Below are 17801 nucleotides of genomic sequence, written 5' to 3'. Positions count from 1 at the left end.
TCATCCGCAAACATTAATATCGGAGTAGTAACTCCAGCAAGTTTTGGGGCATCAATAGTGGCATTGAGCATAGCTTGGGTAATCCCATTAATATATAAGGAAAAAAGGGTTGGAGCCATGGTGCAGCCTTGCCGCACACCCCGCTCGACCGGAAACTCTGGGGTGACTTCACCTGCTCCTCCCCACTGGATCCTAGCAAAATTAGACTCATGGAGCCTCTTTATCATTGTCAAGATTTCTACCGGGAGTCCTAATTTATTGAGGACAACCCATAGCCGATGACGAGGGACAAGGTCAAAGGCAGCTCGCAGATCCACAAATGCTACGTATAGACTGCCTTTCCCCAGAGTAACCACTTTCCAGTGGAGTTGCACAAATCTAAAGACCTGATCCAGTGTGCTGGTTGACTTACGAAAACCAGCTTGAAGGGGGGAGAGAATCATATCATCAGCCCACGCTAACACCTGGTTCAATAACATCCTCCCAATGACCTTCTGAATTGTGTTAATTAAACTGATTGGTCTATAATTCCCAGGGAGGGTTCTGTCACCCTTTTTAAACACGGGAATTATAACAGCCCCCCCCCAGGATTTAGGAACTGGAGCACCAACAGCAATTGCATTTGCCAAAAGGGTAATGTATTCACTCCAGGGTTTTTTGTTACCAAGGAAAAGATCAGATGGAATCCCATCAAGACCTGGAGCTCGCCCAGCTGCTACAGATCCCAGAGCCATTTGGGTGTCTTTAATGCAAAAAGGGCCACTAGAGAAGAAAACAAGGGATATTTACCCTGTAGGGTTTGTCTGGGGGTCACATGCATATTGGGGCCTGAAGTAATTTACCCAGTCATCTTGTGAGACATGATTTGTTGGTCTATCTGGCAACCCTCCCCTGCCCCACTTGATGATGTTCCAAAATAATCGTGAGTCCCTGGCATCACTTGCATCTTTCAAGTCTGTCCAATATTGCTCGTCCCAATTCTTTTTGGCCAAAGCTATGCATTTCTTATATAATTGGCGAGCTTCCCTCACATGACCAATACTGCCACTGGAGAGGGCTGTGATTAGGTTAGTTCTGGCACTTTTACAATCAGCGTCATACCACCGCAAGCGTTTAGAGGGTGGTCGACTACCTCTCCTGGTTGGTTTAAGAAAAAACTGGCGTAGTTCCTCGAAGAAAATTTCGTGGTGGCCGGTGGCTGCCATAACACCTTGGTCGGAGAGCCTGCAACTTTCAAGCTCCACAACAACTTCGGACAGCAATATATTAATGCTATCAATTGCCTTTTCGTTAGACCTAACCGCACTCCACTTAAGCCTGCGCATGTCGTTAGAGGGAAATACCTCAGGTGGGGTAGATGACGCCACTGCTGGTTCTACATTGCTACTTTTCCACCAGCGATGCGTTACACATAAAGGGTTATGGTCACTTTCTGGTCTGGGTACTACAACCATGTCTTTTACAGATTGCCATAACCTCATGCTGCAGAGTACGTAATCGATTCTGCTCCTGTATCGGCCATTATCAAAAGTGTAGGCCCCTTCCTTATCCCCAGGGGTTCTTCCATTCAAAGCCCTCAAGCCTCTTTCATAACAGAGGGCGTTGACCTGCACTGCTGCCTCGGACCAACGTTTTATTGGGTCCATATCAAGGCCAGGGATACCCCATAATTGATCTTCTTCAGGGTCAAGTCCCCAGCAGGAATCTGAACTTAAAAGCGGTTCGAAAGTTACATTCAGATCCCCTGCAGCAAGCACTCCCCTCTCACTTGAGTGCTGTGCGATAAGGGAATCCAGTGCAACCAGAGTCCTGGACTTCGTCCCGTTAGTCCCCCTCAGGTACAAATTATAGATGTCCACGTCACCCAATGGGCCCGCGGATAGTCTGACCAATTGAATGTCAGGGGAGCCTGTGTTGATTTCATTGACCACCAAGAATAATTCTTGGCGAGCCCATATTGTTAACCCACCCATCGGACGCACTTTGGGTCCCTTAGATGCAGGAACATAAAAATTCAGAAAACCTTGGAGAAACTGCGGCTCGCAGGACCAAGTCTCCTGAAGGAGGCAGACATCAAAATTACCCAAAAATTGGACCCACTCCGGGGAATCCATTTTTGACTTTAGGCCAGCAACATTCCACGAGATCATTGAGCCCAACCCTATTCCCGACAAATTAGACTGACAGGTAGTATTAGGGCTACTGTCATGATGGTTTGAATGCTCTGAATAAGTTTGCAAAGGGGAGTGGCTAAGAAGATTTGATATCCCGGATAAAGGGAATTCAGCTACAACCCTATTATTCAAAGTGTCAGCACTCGCTACCGTAGCTTCCCTTTGAGAATGAAAATCTGGTCAATCAAAATAACCTAAATTACGATTAAAATTAGGATTGTAATAATCAGAATGGGGAATAATGGTCTCTGGGAGCGCTCTAGGCACTCCCCAATGGTGGAAAAATCTTTCAGTGCTGTAGGAGGGTACATTGTAAAAATATCCAAGATCGCGCACCCCTATCCCCAACTGGCCCCCGGATAAAATATCGTCACAGATAAGACGCACTATACGTCTATCTTGGAAATTTACAACAATGGCGTCTCCCTCCACATCTTTAGGCCTTGTTCCAACCCAGTCAACCCTTCTGGCAAATAGGATCTTACCATCCAGTCCAGAGTGCCTAGGTCTATTTTTATTTAGCCAGAAGGTCACTTTATTTTTAAGTTCTGGGTAGGATTCAGACTTGCCATCCTTTAATTCAGGAACTCCAGTTAATACTGCTACATAAGGAAGAGAGGCTGGGGGAAGATGAAGGTGAACATTTACAGGTTTCGCAGGATCTGTACGAATAATACTGCTGGGTCCTGCCTTCGGGCCCCTGTTTATCCCATTAGAGTTCTTTTCTTCAATGTCATTGCCCCCGTTATTACTTTTGGTAGAGCTTATACGTGGCAAAGTATGGCTAATGTTATCCAAGGCAATAGGTGGGTCAGTCCCTAACCTATCTATAGGGGTGATCACAGGACCAACAACAGGGGTATCTATGGTATTTATTGTAGGTACAGCCACAGGGATTTGGGTAAAGTTAGAATTAACTCTCTCACTTGTTACGAGTTTGATAACATTTTTTAAGGAGCAGAAATTATCAAGCATCGTCTGCTCCAGGGACTCGACTTTTGTATTGATCACTTTGACCCTCTCAGCCAAAGGAAGTAGTAACGAGCGTACCACCTGTTCAATCTTGGTGATGAGCTCATCAGATTGTGACCGGTCAAGAGAGATCTTTTTACCCACGCCATTAGTTTCACAGTCCCCCTCTAATAGCGTACAAGTAACAGTATTTGTGTTGGTAGTCTTTTTGGAGAGTTTCGGCTGCCTCCCCCCTTGGATATCATCAGCTCTTTTTCTTTTGGGGTTAGACATACATTTGGATTTCTTACTAGCCCGTGTCTGGGGGGGTGTACCACCGAGTCTTGAGAAATTTTTAGCTACCAAAACATCCTCAGCAGGGGACTCTAGAATCCTGATATTACTTTGATTCAAAGAGGGACGAATCTCAAAGTCCTCTACCTGGGAGGGGCTACCCACCACAGGCCCGACTAATCTTGAAGGGGATCTAGCTAGTGCTAGAGGCCTGATAGATGAGCGTCTTAACAGCGTTGGTTCAGTAGAGAGCCGTCGCTCAGTTATGGCGATTTTGTGCTCTAAAACTGAAACAGCGCGCGTTATAAACTGGTCCATGGTGCCAGTAACTGTCCCGCCCCCCCCGTGCGTTTACCCTTCCCTGCCATTACCCAACCTGTAAAACGGTACAAGGGGTCAATTTACTGCTTTAAAATGTAAGACTATGCTGGAAAGAGAAAAACATAAATTAAAAATAACTCTAAAACACAAATGTTCATAAAATTGCATGAGTAAATACACCCACATATAATGGTGTAGAATCCAAAAATTGTTCACAGAATGTACTTGAGATAGAAAATGGAACAGGTATACGTCCTCAGGGGGTGTAATACTCCAGTAGCACACTATCCTAGAAGCACCACGTAGTAATGTTCACAATCTCAACTTAACCACAGTACCTTAAGTGCTGGGAAGAGGATCTACGAGGGGTGGCCCAGCCCTGCCTCCTCCTGGCGATGACGGGCAAGGACGGGCCCGCCCTTGGCCCGCCCTTGGCCCGGGCGCAGCCCGCGCGCGTCCCGCGCTGCGGGAGGCGACCGGATCTTTTGAGGGCTTTCCTCCCCTCAGCTGCGTCGGCGCGCTGACTGCGCAAAGCCCTCTGGGGACTGTAGTACGACCTCAGTAGAGCCGTTCCCCTCACGGCTTTCGAGTTTACAGGTGCGGGGAAAGGCAGGAGTAGCGACAGATGCACCAGCAACAACCGTTCCCCTCACGGCTTTTGAAATTACAGGTGCGGTGCGGGGCAAGGCAGGAGTAGCGACAGATGCACCAGCAACCACCGTTCCCCTCACGGTGAGTAAGTAGGCTTCAGCGCGCGTCCCGCGCTGCGGGAGGCGACCAGATCTTTTGAGGGCTTTCCTCCTCTCAGCTGCGTCGGCGCGCTGACTGCGCAAAGCCCTCTGGGGACTGTAGTACGACCTCAGTAGAGCCGTTCCCCTCACGGCTTTCGAGTTTACAGGTGCGGGGCAAGGCAGGAGTAGCGACAGATGCACCAGCAACAACCGTTCCCCTCACGGCTTTTGAAATTACAGGTGCGGTGCGGGGCAAGGCAGGAGTAGCGACAGATGCACCAGCAACAACCGTTCCCCTCACGGTGAGTAAGTAGGCTTCAGCGCGCGTCCCATAACATTTGTGCTGGCTATGGCAGTAGGACCTATTAAGAGAGAGATCAGCTATGTTCACATTTACCACCTGCTTGAGCTAGACAAAATGAAAAATAATTGATAACACAGACATAACGTGCAAAGACCTTTCAACACACATTCTAATCTATTATTTGTTCAGTCTGTAAAACAGGCAGAAAAACACGGAGCAGCATATAAATCCTATTCAGTAATTGTTAATTTGAGTGTTTCCTTGATGTCATTTGGTTTTAGGCTCTCATGCTGGCTATGGGTTATCATGAAAAAGGAAGAGCACTATTCAAGAAAACAGAATATGCAATAGCGCTTTCATTCTTACTGGATGCTGATAAGCACTTCTGGTAAGAAAGCTTTGGTGTCGTTACTGAATGTTTTTCTCTTTTAAACAGTATTTTAAAGATAATGTTTTAAAAATATTTAAGGCAATGTTTATATGGATGTACAATGCTGAGATTTTCTTTCAAATTTCCAACCCTGAAAGATAGTTCTCTGAGCATGTCATTCTACTGCAGCTATTTTCTATTGACTGTTCTTGTGCTACTTTTCACAGTGTTCCTCAGATTGATGCATTTTGGATACATTGATTGGCCATCATCTGTGTTATTTTGCTTGGTTTCAAATCTAGTGTTCTTCTATTTTCAAATTAACAAATAAATGCAATACCAAGAAAATGAAGCAAGTGCGGTGGTTAACAGAAAGCTTGATGTCTCGTAATATTGATTACCTCTTTGTTTTTATTTTTAGTGGCAGCATTGATCGATGAAACTTTGCGATACAATACACATTCTTTCATCTAGCTGATCTCTCAAAAGCACACAAACGCGTAATCATGTGTACATTGATGTTGATGTTTTAAAAAAATATATAAATATTTGACTTTTCCACGGTATTGACCATGTTCTTTCCATATCTCTGACTTACGTAATGACAGTTTCTGCAAACCAAGACCTGAATAAGATTGCCAACACATTATAGCTATATTTTTTTTATTTTCGTTTGCCTCATTCTCTCCATGCCCCCAATACTTTTACAACAGATTCTGAACAAAACTGCATCTTACTGAGAATTTACACTATGCAGTCTACTTATGAAACCTAGTGCAATCAGATTGTGTCACAGTTTGTCTTACACCTGCTGGAAGATTTCCAAAATCATGTTGAACAAGTCAACACAAACTCAACCATAACCAACCTGCTCAACCAAAAGCAGCTAGCTAACTTACATCTGTCGCAATGACCCCTGGCACCTGAACTCTTTAATGATACTGCTCAAATATTCAGAAGAAAAATATAACTAACCTACTACACACCGTACAGTTCGTAGACCAATCTCATGTAAAGAATTTCATTGCAGGTTCACTTAACAGCCCTCACTCCATTTGGTATTTCTAAGACACATGGCACGATTCAGAACCTTTGCAGTCTAGCCATGGCACATGGATCCTATTAAAGCCCTGGCAAACAAATGTAACTGCATAATATACTCCTTTTAGCAGCTGAATACCTCAGAATGTAGTTACAGCTATAAACAAAATAAACTTTGAGTGAAATTTCCCCCAATCACGGACTCCATCACAACCAACTTCTCTAATTGGGACTGCTTCATTTACTAATCCAAATCTAACACCTCCTCTTCCCCCTCACAAAATTGACTTAACACATGAGAACCCAACACATAACATCTACAGCACCATAAAAGCCTACGTTTCCTGCAGCCAACTGATTAAAAAAACACAGGAAACACAATGCCACAGCATCGGCAAATATCCAAACAAGAGACTACGTATCTGCTTCCACATAAGGCAAAGCAGGGAACTAATAAATATCAAAACCCTGTAACTTAACCAACTGTTATTCCTCTAAACTGCTAGTCTGCTATAAGTAAGGCACCACCAATTGCAGACATGATTATTCAATACACGTTTTGTTTAATGATCCCTTGGTAAAGCACCACCCTGTGGTCCGGAGATTTGTTTGGAAGGAGAAGATTTTTAGCTCTGACCCTTGAACAATCTCTAATAATTATGGGCTGGCAGAGGTGGGCTCACAGGCTGATAATTTTCCCCGTTATACTACTGGTACTGTTGAAGTGCTTAGACATTTAACCAGAAGGGTCGTCCTCACCCTTCTTATCCTGCCTCTGAGGAAGTCTGCTCATTTACATTACCACAGTCAAGTCTTACTTGACCGGAATGCATGAGGCTGGTTGGCATCTGTAGATCTCCATGACCCCTTGTTCCATCTTCCACTTCTTCCCACCCACAGTTGTAATACGACTTCATGGTGTGATCCAAGCTCTCCCAGTTCACGGTTCTTCTATTGGGATTCACAATTGCTATGCAAGTCCACAAATGCTGGCTGTTGTGGCAGGTTCACTACTGGTGGTCAGGAGTCTATATACCTTTGTACTTAGACGACTGGTTAGTGAAACAGAGTGCCTCCTGCTGGTGAGGAAACATTTTCAGCAGATAATGACTGTCCATTTATGACTTGTTTACCATCAACACCTAAAAGTCCTACCTTTCTTTTACTCATATGCCGACCTTTATTGGTGCAGTTCCGGACATGATCCCAGGGAGTATTTGCTGTGTGACTCATTGGTATGTTTAGGAATTTGCATGAAGATGTCCTTCAGAAGAAAATGTTACCTTCTGTAAAGGTATTTTTTAGTCTTTTATATATAATCTCTGCAAAATCGTCGTGTCCCTTCCTCCTCTCCTGTAAGCGTTTTTAGTAGCATGACTAAAATGCCAAGTATGCTGACGTAATGTTATGTATTTGTCACTGTCACTGCTCTCTCAACTCCTCTCTGCACAATTTGATGGGCATAAATAATGTTTAGAAACTATATGAGGGCAGGTTGGCACCTAATGTACGTCAGTGATTTCATTTCTAGTAGTGAGTCGGGCAGGGAAAACTTTTAAAGATCAGTTGGATGCCTAGCAGAGCTAATTCAAGTGGCGAGGATTCTGCCTGAAGATTATGTATCCACCAGAAATATGTAACTGAAGGAAAAATTCCTTTTTTGCCTTGCACACTCAGCTCACCCATTCACTGACTTCATGATTCCACAAGGATGCAAAATATTGCAGAAAGACAGATAAATGGATGCCAAGTAGTCCTAAATCACATTGTTCACATTAGATTTGCCCTGCTAGTACCGCCACACTTCCTATCCTTCTAAAGCTTGAAATGTAGCATTTACATCTTTTGACTAATAAATTCTATAGTTATACATTTCCCCTAACCTACACCAAAGTCTTCATTAAACAACTGATTAACTTTACTACCACAGCATTGTCATTGTACTCTAACCACCTACACTTTTTGGTGGCTTCAGTCTCAACTAGACTGACAAAGAAAGTTCCTCTCTCGTAGCACTTACCATTCCTTCTTGAAAACTATTTAGTCCAGCTATCCAGCAAGCCTACACTCTCAAAGCGATCTTGAAAAAGCCCACGGAAAAAATCCAAGGTGATATAGAAAATATTTTTTAAAGAATCCTTGTAAACCAAATAAACACAACCAAAAAACAAACAGAAAACTGTTAGAATGAGAGCTAAAATTACAGATATATCCAAAGCAAGTGCTCAGCAACAAGATATTTGCTGAAATAAATTTGATGCATTAGTTTAGGACAAGAGAAACAAAATGGGTAATCAGAATGCAGATGGCAGATATTTCCTTTGATCTAACTGACGTTAAGACACACCAGCAATTACTTGTCAGCTAACAGCTGAACATCCTTTATCCCTCCCTCTAAAGGATATCTGAACAAAATCATTACCTGACCTTGACTACAAATCTCACTAAATAAGCAAACCCTTACCTATTTCACTCATGGAAACACATTGTCAGTGCCTCCCTTGAAAAAATTAATTGTTTATACCTCCCTAAAGAAGGGAATAGTCAGCCAGGAACTTAACAACCAAAAGCGGACCATAACTGCACCAAAAACTACCATCCATCACTAGGCTACCTATTGTGGAGAAAATATTGGTGAAGTGTGTAGCTAAACAACTAAATCAGTTCGTACAAAAAACGACCTTTTAGAGAGCTAGCATTCAGGCTTTTACTCAAGTGGTAGCAATGATCAAGCCACCATCAACATCCTCTAATACCTTCCAGAAGACGAATAAAAATGAAATTGGTTTACTAATTATGCATTATTTATTGGCAACATTTGATCCGGTTGACTAGGGTGTATTCCGCAACACCCTCTCCTCACATGCCAGTATTGTAAGGATGATTCTTCAGAGGTTTAAATTATGCATTGCAATGGTCTGTACCAGAGGGTGAAAATATGACGTCTACTTGCACTGTATGAAACAACATTTGGGGTCCCGTTAGATTCAGTACTTAACTTACTAAACTTGTATCTCAAACATCTTGAGGAATCCTTAGATGTGTTCATCATTAAAATATGTATGTATACATAAAAACAACTTCATTGACCAATTAAGATGATACATTTCTATAATGCAAATGTGGATGAACTGGCAGAAGTTAGACCTGTATCAAAAGAAACCAGAATTTATGGTAACCTACTTTCACCCTGAGTTCACCAATGCAAAATGTTTGCTCAGGTCTTCCCTTTGAGATAGTACTGAATGCCATGTCTAAGGCCTTGGGTGAGGCAACAGATTCAACCAAATACCTATATAAAACAAGCATTGAAAATGCAATAGGTCTCGCCTTTTATTAAGTTAAAGCCATTTGCTTTGCTAATGGTATTGTATAGAAAGCAAATGGCTTTAACTTAATTAAAGGTGAGACCTATTGCATTTTTAATGCTTGTTAAAGTTTCAGTGTATATTTAGTTATGACATCCAAAACAAATGGTTATCGGGGAGAAACATGGAGTTTCAGCACGGTTTCTGGCGTGACATCCTACTAGCGTTACCTGGGACATCTGCATGGTCATCTACATTTTTACTTTTAAGAAAACAAGCTGCTACCATATTGAGCCCCAGTACTGGCTGTCTGAACTAAGCCAGCGAGCTGAGGCCTCTACTGACATCGGTGCTTGATGTGCAAGTCACACGTTTATTCTTCAGAAGTTCCAAAGCAAAGTATAATATGATTTTTTTTTTTAACGGGGCCAGTGATTGCGCCTTGGTAGCAAGCTCAGGCCTTTGCTGCCTTGTTTACTTCAGTGGTAACCTTACCCACCGTTCTTGGCGCTGCTGTTGTTTCCTGCTCATGAACCCCTTGCAAAGCCAGTGCTTATTTGATCACTTCTGTCGACAACCCGCAGCCTGGATTGCTTTCTTGAATTGCTTGAGAGGCCATTGATTTTTCCCTTTGAAATGTATATCTAATCATCCCAGATAACCGTGGGAGGCGGTGACAGCGCCGCCACCGCAGTGCCTGCTCTGTTTGAAGAAGATTAAAAGGTTATCTTGTGGTTCCGCGGTTTGAGCAGAGCTTGTGTTCGTTTTTGATTGGTCTATCACCAGAAGGTGGTGGATTCTCGGTTATTGCCCTTAAAACCTCTTGTGTTTGGAGTAAAGTGTTTTCGGGCTGAAATCTGCCATCTTTGTTTAAATGTGCGACATTGTTTCTTGCCCAGTTTGTCGAATAAGTATATACTAGGTGGAGCTGGAGTCAGGAGTCAGTGTAGAGTGAGCGCATCAGTGCCACACTCCCTCTCATCTGTGTGAAGTGAGGGAAGATGGTGCCAGGAATGGGTACAGAGGGACATGCAACTGTGCATCTTGGAGAGCACAGAAGGGCCACAGTCTGACATGGTAGTTATCTTCTTTAGCCCTGTAAGTAAATGGGTCCCCTCAAATCCACGCAGACCACTGCTCTGTCAGCTCGTCAGGTTTGTGCGGGCAATACATGAGGTGCTCTGGATTAAGCTCCCCCTCTTCCTTTTTACTTAGCACACTTCCCTATAGGTATTCGATCATGAGATCCCATGAAAAAAACAAAAATACATGCCATTTGGGAGAAAGTTGAAGGGCACAGCCCTAAGCATGCATAACAATGAGGAAGTGGCCAAGAGGAGAGGAAATGATTCTTGAACCGCAGTGTGCAGGTGGTGCATGCCTCCACAGCCCCGTGCTCGGAAACGGCTATAATTAGCCCAGGAACCTGCTAAACGGCGGCGGTGACAGTATCCGCGCCTCAGAGAGCATGTGCTGGATTCTGCAGGAGCCTGCCCCTCATTGGCTGCCGGTGTTGCTGCTTGCCAGTCCGATAGGTTTCCACAGGCATCTCTGCACTGCATTGGAGAGACAGGAGCCCTGTGTCCGTGCGGCGGAGGTGCTAACGTGGAATAACTAGACGAAAGATTAACAAGTGGGAGAGGAGGGGGAAGTGCTGGAACAGGCGCCCTCGGAATGCCTGTGCGCTGTAGCTCGTCTGCTTCACAGCCGTCATGAAGACTTTTCTTATCTGTTTCTTAAATAAACAAGCAGATAAGAAATGTCTAATGGCACAAGATGGCGTTGGACTGTCCACTGTCCGTATGTACACGCACATGCTGTTAGGTTTGGAAAAATGGCGAGAGCAGCCATCTTTGTCCATCCCTACGCGTGCATGTACGGCTTTCAGAGAATCGATTGCAAAAGGCACTCGCATGGTGAAACAGCGCTTGCGCTGCTATCGCCAGGCGAGACCTAATCATTGGTGAAAGATGCTCAACACCAACTCCCAAAGAATGTAGTGAAAATGTTGTGTAGGTACTTGTAATCTCAAGACTGGATGTAATGGGGTTCATGGACTAATCCAGACCAGTCAAGTTTGTTTAGGATTGTTTATTAATGCATAAACATATTTTGTTTGGTCTAGGGAGTTCTCGAGATGGGTTAGGAGTGCTTGGTTCTTCAGGACTTCCTTCTTAGCGTTGGCCCAGCTGGTTCTACTCTTCAGGCTTCCCTTGATCTCCAAACAGACCCTCAGGGAAAACATAAACAAGGGGAGACCTTAGAAAACAGCACTCTACCAGGTTTGTAGAATCTTCCACCACACTACAACAGTTCAGGACTCCTGATGGGGTGCAGGGTCAGTGACATAGACGTCTCTGTGTTCGGATAATGAAATATAAAGAGGAAGGGGAAAAGAGGGGTGCTCCTTCACCAGAGACCCATGTAAAACCAGCCTCCTTTTACTGTGCTCTGCAGCTTTTAGTGTTCCCCATGCAGTATGCTCCTCAGGGTAAGAGGCGTCTTGTACCCCACTCCATCGTAGCTATACCCTTGTTTTACATTCCCACTTGATAGCTCTGTGTCAGAGACAACCAGACCAACCACCGTAAAGCCCACTGCGATACTCGCCTGAGACTGTGACTCTGTCCTCGAGTCACAGTGGTCTCATCCAAGTCGCCTTTCCCTGGGGTTTCTTGTATGGTTCCTGCCTCTCATGATGATGGCGGTGGTTGCTCGTGTCGATGTATCAGATTCTCCACCTGCCTTGAGGTTTTCCCGTTCTCCGGTGATCAGTACCAGTCCCTCTGATGCGTGTCTCCTGCTCCCGGTCTCTCCGCTCTGCTTCCTGCTCTCTCGCTGTAGTTGTCCGCGATACTCCATTCTCCGGCGTCCTCTTCCCCCTCCTGATCGAGAACCCCATCCCTCCTATAAGCTGTCTCTTGAGTCCAGTAAGGAAGTGGCCTGCACAGCCACTAGAATGCTAGTCTGTGATAGTCCAGTACCCCAGGGTTCCTTGTTGGGGGTTGAGTCCAGATGCCACATCTGATGTCTGATCACACTGGACTTATGGTGTCTCCATTCTCACTGGCCTTTCTGCTATCCAGCTATCTGGAGAGCCCTATGTAATGCTGTCTACTATGCAGCTGAAAGATTGATTAAGACAGAAGGACATTTGAACCTATCACACCAATGCTCACCAGCCTCAAACGGCTCCCTCTCCAAACCCCCTGCATTTTCAGATCTGCCTGCAATATATTCCAAACTTTTGTCAGAAAAACAACTTGTATTTTTAGGCCCGGAGACCTCATCCCTGCCTCAGCATTCTCAAATTGGAAAAAAAGACTCCACAGTAACTTGCTCCTTCCCTAGTTTGTCTCCAACAATCAGAATGTAATTCTTGCGAGTATCAGGCATGACTACTATTTCATCTATTTATTTATTTTTAAGTCTGAAAATTACCTATTCCTGAAAATGCTGACCGCTTTCTGATGTGGTCTTGTATACTCTCTCGATATGAATCAAGCATGCTTATCATGCCTTCATGTCACTCATAGCCACTCTGAAATGCATCTACAAACGAGCTACATAGAATACTATACAGTTTTTACAAATGGCTCTTACTCTAGTGTCTTCCATTGTCACCCCCATCTCCGATTGAACTTCTTATAGATGTTGATTTCTATGCTATGAGCCATTGCACTTTCTGTTACTTCTTAATATCCATTTATTCAACACTTGTGAGCCACTTTAAATTGTGAAGAAATTATCTTCTTGCGTCCATGTATTCCATGTAAAGCGCTGTAACATCCTTTGGTATAATGCCCATACTATACACATCAATATAAACAAATATAGAAGCCAAGGAAGGACTTCTGATAAGGTGCTGTGCCTAGTGTAGAATTCTTATTTGCCAACGCCGAGGGCACATTTTCTGTGAACATATACAAGAACACCTTTTGTCTATTCTCTTATACCTTATTCCTGGAAATAAACCCTGTTCTACTAATTCAGGGTTCCACCATATGGTAAAATCAAAGAACATTTCGGTGTTGCATAGTTCAAAATACATTGTATCCAATTGGAGAAGCTGATAAATATCATATCTATGATTTATTAAGGCCAAGGTGTTGAAGTTTGGGTAAGTACTGTGAGCTCCAAGCTCAACTTGCAGTAATGGCATAGTGGAAACAATGTGCATTTCCTTTTGTATTTAGTCTAGAAGTTTATAACGTGCTACACGTCACCTCTCTGGTGCTTCAGAGTTGCAGAGTATAACAAGGTGTGGCTACCTCTCATATCATATCTGCATGTCCATCTAATTGAAAAGCTGAGAACGGGTGGAGCTATGGGAGACATAAAAGCAGGCCCACCCTTGCTCTTTGTGCCAATTGCAAAAAGATGAAAGCAGAGACCTGATTTCCGTGGCTTGTTTAAATAACAAAGTGTTCTGAACTTGCTGTTTAACATTGAACAATGTTTAAGCAGTGCATGCATGTTTGCTGAAAGCACAACTTCTTGGCAGTGCAGGGAGTGTCCTTGATTAGTATCTACCTAGCTAATGTAACTGGATCCCCAAGAATCCATTAAGTTCTCAGAGAAATTCAATTGTCTCTTTGTAAAGAATACCTTGCCTGCAATGCAGTAATATCTACAAAGAAATGCATATACTATATATTGTCAGTTATTCATTCAGCGCTTGGTAAATTAACACTCTTTTGACATACAAGGGAACTGAGGTACAGTGAGAAGATGGGGTTTGTCAAAGATTATACAATGTAGTGAGGGAGAAAATGTCAAACTGTAACAGTCTCCTTGAGAGGAAATATACTCTGCGTTTTTTCATTTAGTTTTTTGCAGAAACATTTTGAAAAGTGAACTGACATTGTTAAGGTAAATGTGTTCCTCTGAGGCAGACACAAATGGGATTGGTATAATGCTTGCAAATTGTCTCAGCCACTAGCAACCACACCAGTCTTGGCCCTGCTGATAATTGAGCTGTCCAGGCCAAACTGCCACGCGCTCTTCTGCTTTCGCAATTTTCAAGATCTCCCTTCTCAGACAATGTGGTAAAATAGCAAGCCATGGCATTATAAGAACTGTAGCATATCCAGAAGTCTTCTGTGATCAGAGCTCTAGAATAATGAGAATAGTGCCGTATTTGAAGCCCTTCCATAGCCTACAACGCAGGTCTACACAGAAGCCATATGTAAAGAGCCTTTATAAAGGCCTGACATTAATTGGGCCTTTTCCATAGCCATGTTCTGTTATAATGAGGAAGATGGCATACTCAGACTTGCTACCATCCAGACATTGAAATAATACAAGCCCTTCCATAATCAGACTTGATGTTAGCCTATTGTTTCCCTTTTTAAAAACATTATTCCATTCAAGTCCTCCATTTGGACCACTGTGCATAGTTTGCAAAAGTACTATGGTGCAGTTGTTCACACAGAAACTCTCAGTATGTGTAACGTAGCACAGTCATGTAATATTCCTTTGCTTATGGATCTTTGCAGTTACTCACATGCTAGTTTGGGTCTACTATCAGATTAGATTCAAAGAGTGTGACCTTCCTTCATCTTGAGATTCTTCTTTTATCAGAACTGCGCCCCCTGCGTCAAGTACAGACTGCACCCTGTGATCTGATCAGGCTCTTGTTTTGTACAAAGGACTGCAGGGTCTCTCTGTAATGTGGAATATGCTGGAGAAAATTAAGTTTGTGGCATCCTCTTTTACATATTGGCAAATGAGAATCTCCTTTGCCCATTTACATGCTCCAATTACAGGAACATGCACAAGGACAAACACAAGCTCCAGGAGCCTCATTGTATCTCTTCCACCAATAAAGAGGTGCCGACGTGAACATTTTGAGAGTGGTTGTCCTCAAAGACAAATGTTGACCTAAAGATTATAACCCCTACCCTTTGCATGACCCTCCTAGTACCACCCCCTTAGTTACAGGGAGCGAAAGGGGTAGCAGGACCTCTTTTAACATCTGTCTGTGGTGCTATTGCAAACAGCCTGGCAATGTGGATGTGTACTTGTAGTATGTTGGTTTCGTTACCCTGGCTCTGAAGAGTTCTTTAGGCCCTCCATGCAAGAGCCCAGGTGGCCTTAAACACACTCTACCAGAGCGGTAGGTTAACGTGTTGCTTGTTAACAATGCCTTGTACAGGTTTAATGCGAACACAGATCCTAAGTGCCTATTAACAAAATACTGTCATATTTTGTTTAACTCTCCCACAACACACCATATTACACACTCACTGTACGAACATTTGCCCTTACATGTGTCCAGTGCGTCAATTTCCCCCCAAATTGAGTTATATTGTTGCTTGGTTTTAAAACCGTAATGAAATGAAAAGATAATTTATATAGCGTGTCTAATACTCATGGGTGTCTAGGCACTAACTCAGGGAGGAGACCGCAGAAGTTAAGACAATTGAGTTATTGATTAAAAGCCAGGTTTTTAGCGCTTTTCTGAACTTTAACAACTGAGTTTCATTTTTTATTTCCAAGGGGAGAGAATTCCAAAGTCTGGTGGTTCCCACCAGTAAATGTCTGCCGACCCTGCCAGACTCTTTGGGTTTAGCAACTACAAGATTTTGAGCTGAGGCAGACCTCAGCGTCTGAGGTGGAGTGTACCACTGAAAGATGTGCTTAAAATATTTCAGGCCAATGCCATGCATTGCTTTAAAGGCGATACACAAAGCCTTAAAGTCAATGCATTTCCTCATTGGGAGCCAGTGTAAACATCTAAGCGCTGGAGAGGCAGATTCATGCTTCGAAATACCCAGAAGTAATTGGATGGCTGCATTTTGCACAATCTGAATTTAAGTGAGACACTTTTTCCTGATGTTGACAAATAGGCCATCGCAGTAATCAACCTTGGATACTGCAAGGGCTGAGGTTACCATTTTTTGTAAATTCTGGGGAATGAAAGGGAAATCCTGTCTAAGAAGTTTTAATGTGAAGAATGCGCTGGAATTAATGGTATTAACGTGGCCCTCAAATGAAAGTTTCCTATCAAAGGTTACTTCCAGGTTCTTCACCTTGCTCACTGGTGTAGGGAGAAAGGTGAGTTGCTGCGGCCACAGAGTTGGCGACAAAAAAGACACATTGTTCCTGAAGAGTAGGACCTCCGTTTTATTGGAGTTAAGCTTCAGACAATTTGAGGCCATCAAATTCCTGACTTTGACAGACAGTTGTGAAAACTTCTAGTAGTGTCCATGGTGTTGCTGGCCACTGATACTACGATTTGGGTGTCATCGGCGTAGGATACAACTGAGAACCCAAAGGACTGGATCAGTTTTGCCAATGGAGGGACGTAAATATCAAAAAGAGTTTGGCTCAATGAAGAGCTCTGGGCGACGCCACAGGGAAGTGTGAAAGTAGGTGAATTAAAATCTGCCAAGGCAACAAATTGTTCCCGATCAGCAAGAAACGATTTGAGCAATTAAAAAAGTTCATGTCCCTCAATTCCGATTGTGGCAAGACGATCTAATAGTGTATTGTGATTGACCATATTGAACGCTGCTGAGAGGTCCAAAAGCATCACTGCGCATTCCCCCCCAGCGTCTACTGTCTGTCTAACCTGCTCTAATGCTGTGATCAGGGCAGGTCAGGTACTGTGATGGCTTCTAAACCCATATTGGGTGGGGTCAGGTTGTCCATGAGTCTCAAAGTCTGAGATTTCTGTGTTCATTGCCTTTTCTACCATTTTAGCAGGGAAATGGAGTCTGAAAATTGGTCGGCAGCTATTTGGATCAGTGTTGTCCAAGTTAGACTAAAGTGGAAGAACTGATCCTAGCTTCCCTTTGGTAGGAAAGATGCCAGAAGAAAATATTTGGTTGAAGGTGGTTAGGAGATGCTCTGCGATGGTATCAGGCTCTAGATTCAATATTTTAGGGGGGCAGGGGTCAAATGGGGGGCCTCACTTTGTTTGATAGAGCAGGTTTTTGACTTGAGCAATGGTGAGATGTGAAAAAGATGATGGAGGGGGGGTGTTAATAGTCTCCTGCCGTGTCAGAAATATCGTCTTAATTGGAATTAGCAGTCTTCAATCTCTGGGACAAAGATTGCCCAGGAAAGTGATGGCTTGAGAAATTTCTATAAACTGCCTTGATTTTGTCCTGATAGAAAGCTGCCAGATTTACAAAACCCTTACCTGACATTTGCATTTATAGGTTCTGGAAGCTTAGTAAGTTTTTTCACTGTGGCAAACAGTTCTTTGAATGAGTTTTTTGAGGCTTCAATTGACGTCATATAAAAACTGGGTTTTTTTTCTGTGAAAATTATTGCCATCTTCAGTGCTTCTTGAACCTG

At 43.5% G+C, this 17801-nt stretch overlaps 1 protein-coding gene across 1 annotated transcript in view; it reads left to right on the top strand.

The window, feature by feature from the left end:
- Positions 1 to 17801, top strand: part of NUB1 (negative regulator of ubiquitin like proteins 1) — a 260190-nt gene that overhangs the window by 107677 nt on the left and 134712 nt on the right. The window contains exon 8 of the mRNA XM_085632023.1: positions 5057 to 5163. Coding sequence (XP_085488149.1) covers positions 5057 to 5163 — 107 coding nt within the window. The remainder of the gene's footprint in view (positions 1 to 5056; positions 5164 to 17801) is intronic.

The sequence above is a fragment of the Triturus cristatus genome, chromosome 10 (assembly GCF_964204655.1).
Source record: "Triturus cristatus chromosome 10, aTriCri1.1, whole genome shotgun sequence".
NCBI classification, from domain to species: Eukaryota; Metazoa; Chordata; class Amphibia; order Caudata; family Salamandridae; genus Triturus; species Triturus cristatus.
Note: the sequence above shows the minus strand (reverse complement) of the source record. Positions and strands in the feature narration are given on the sequence as shown.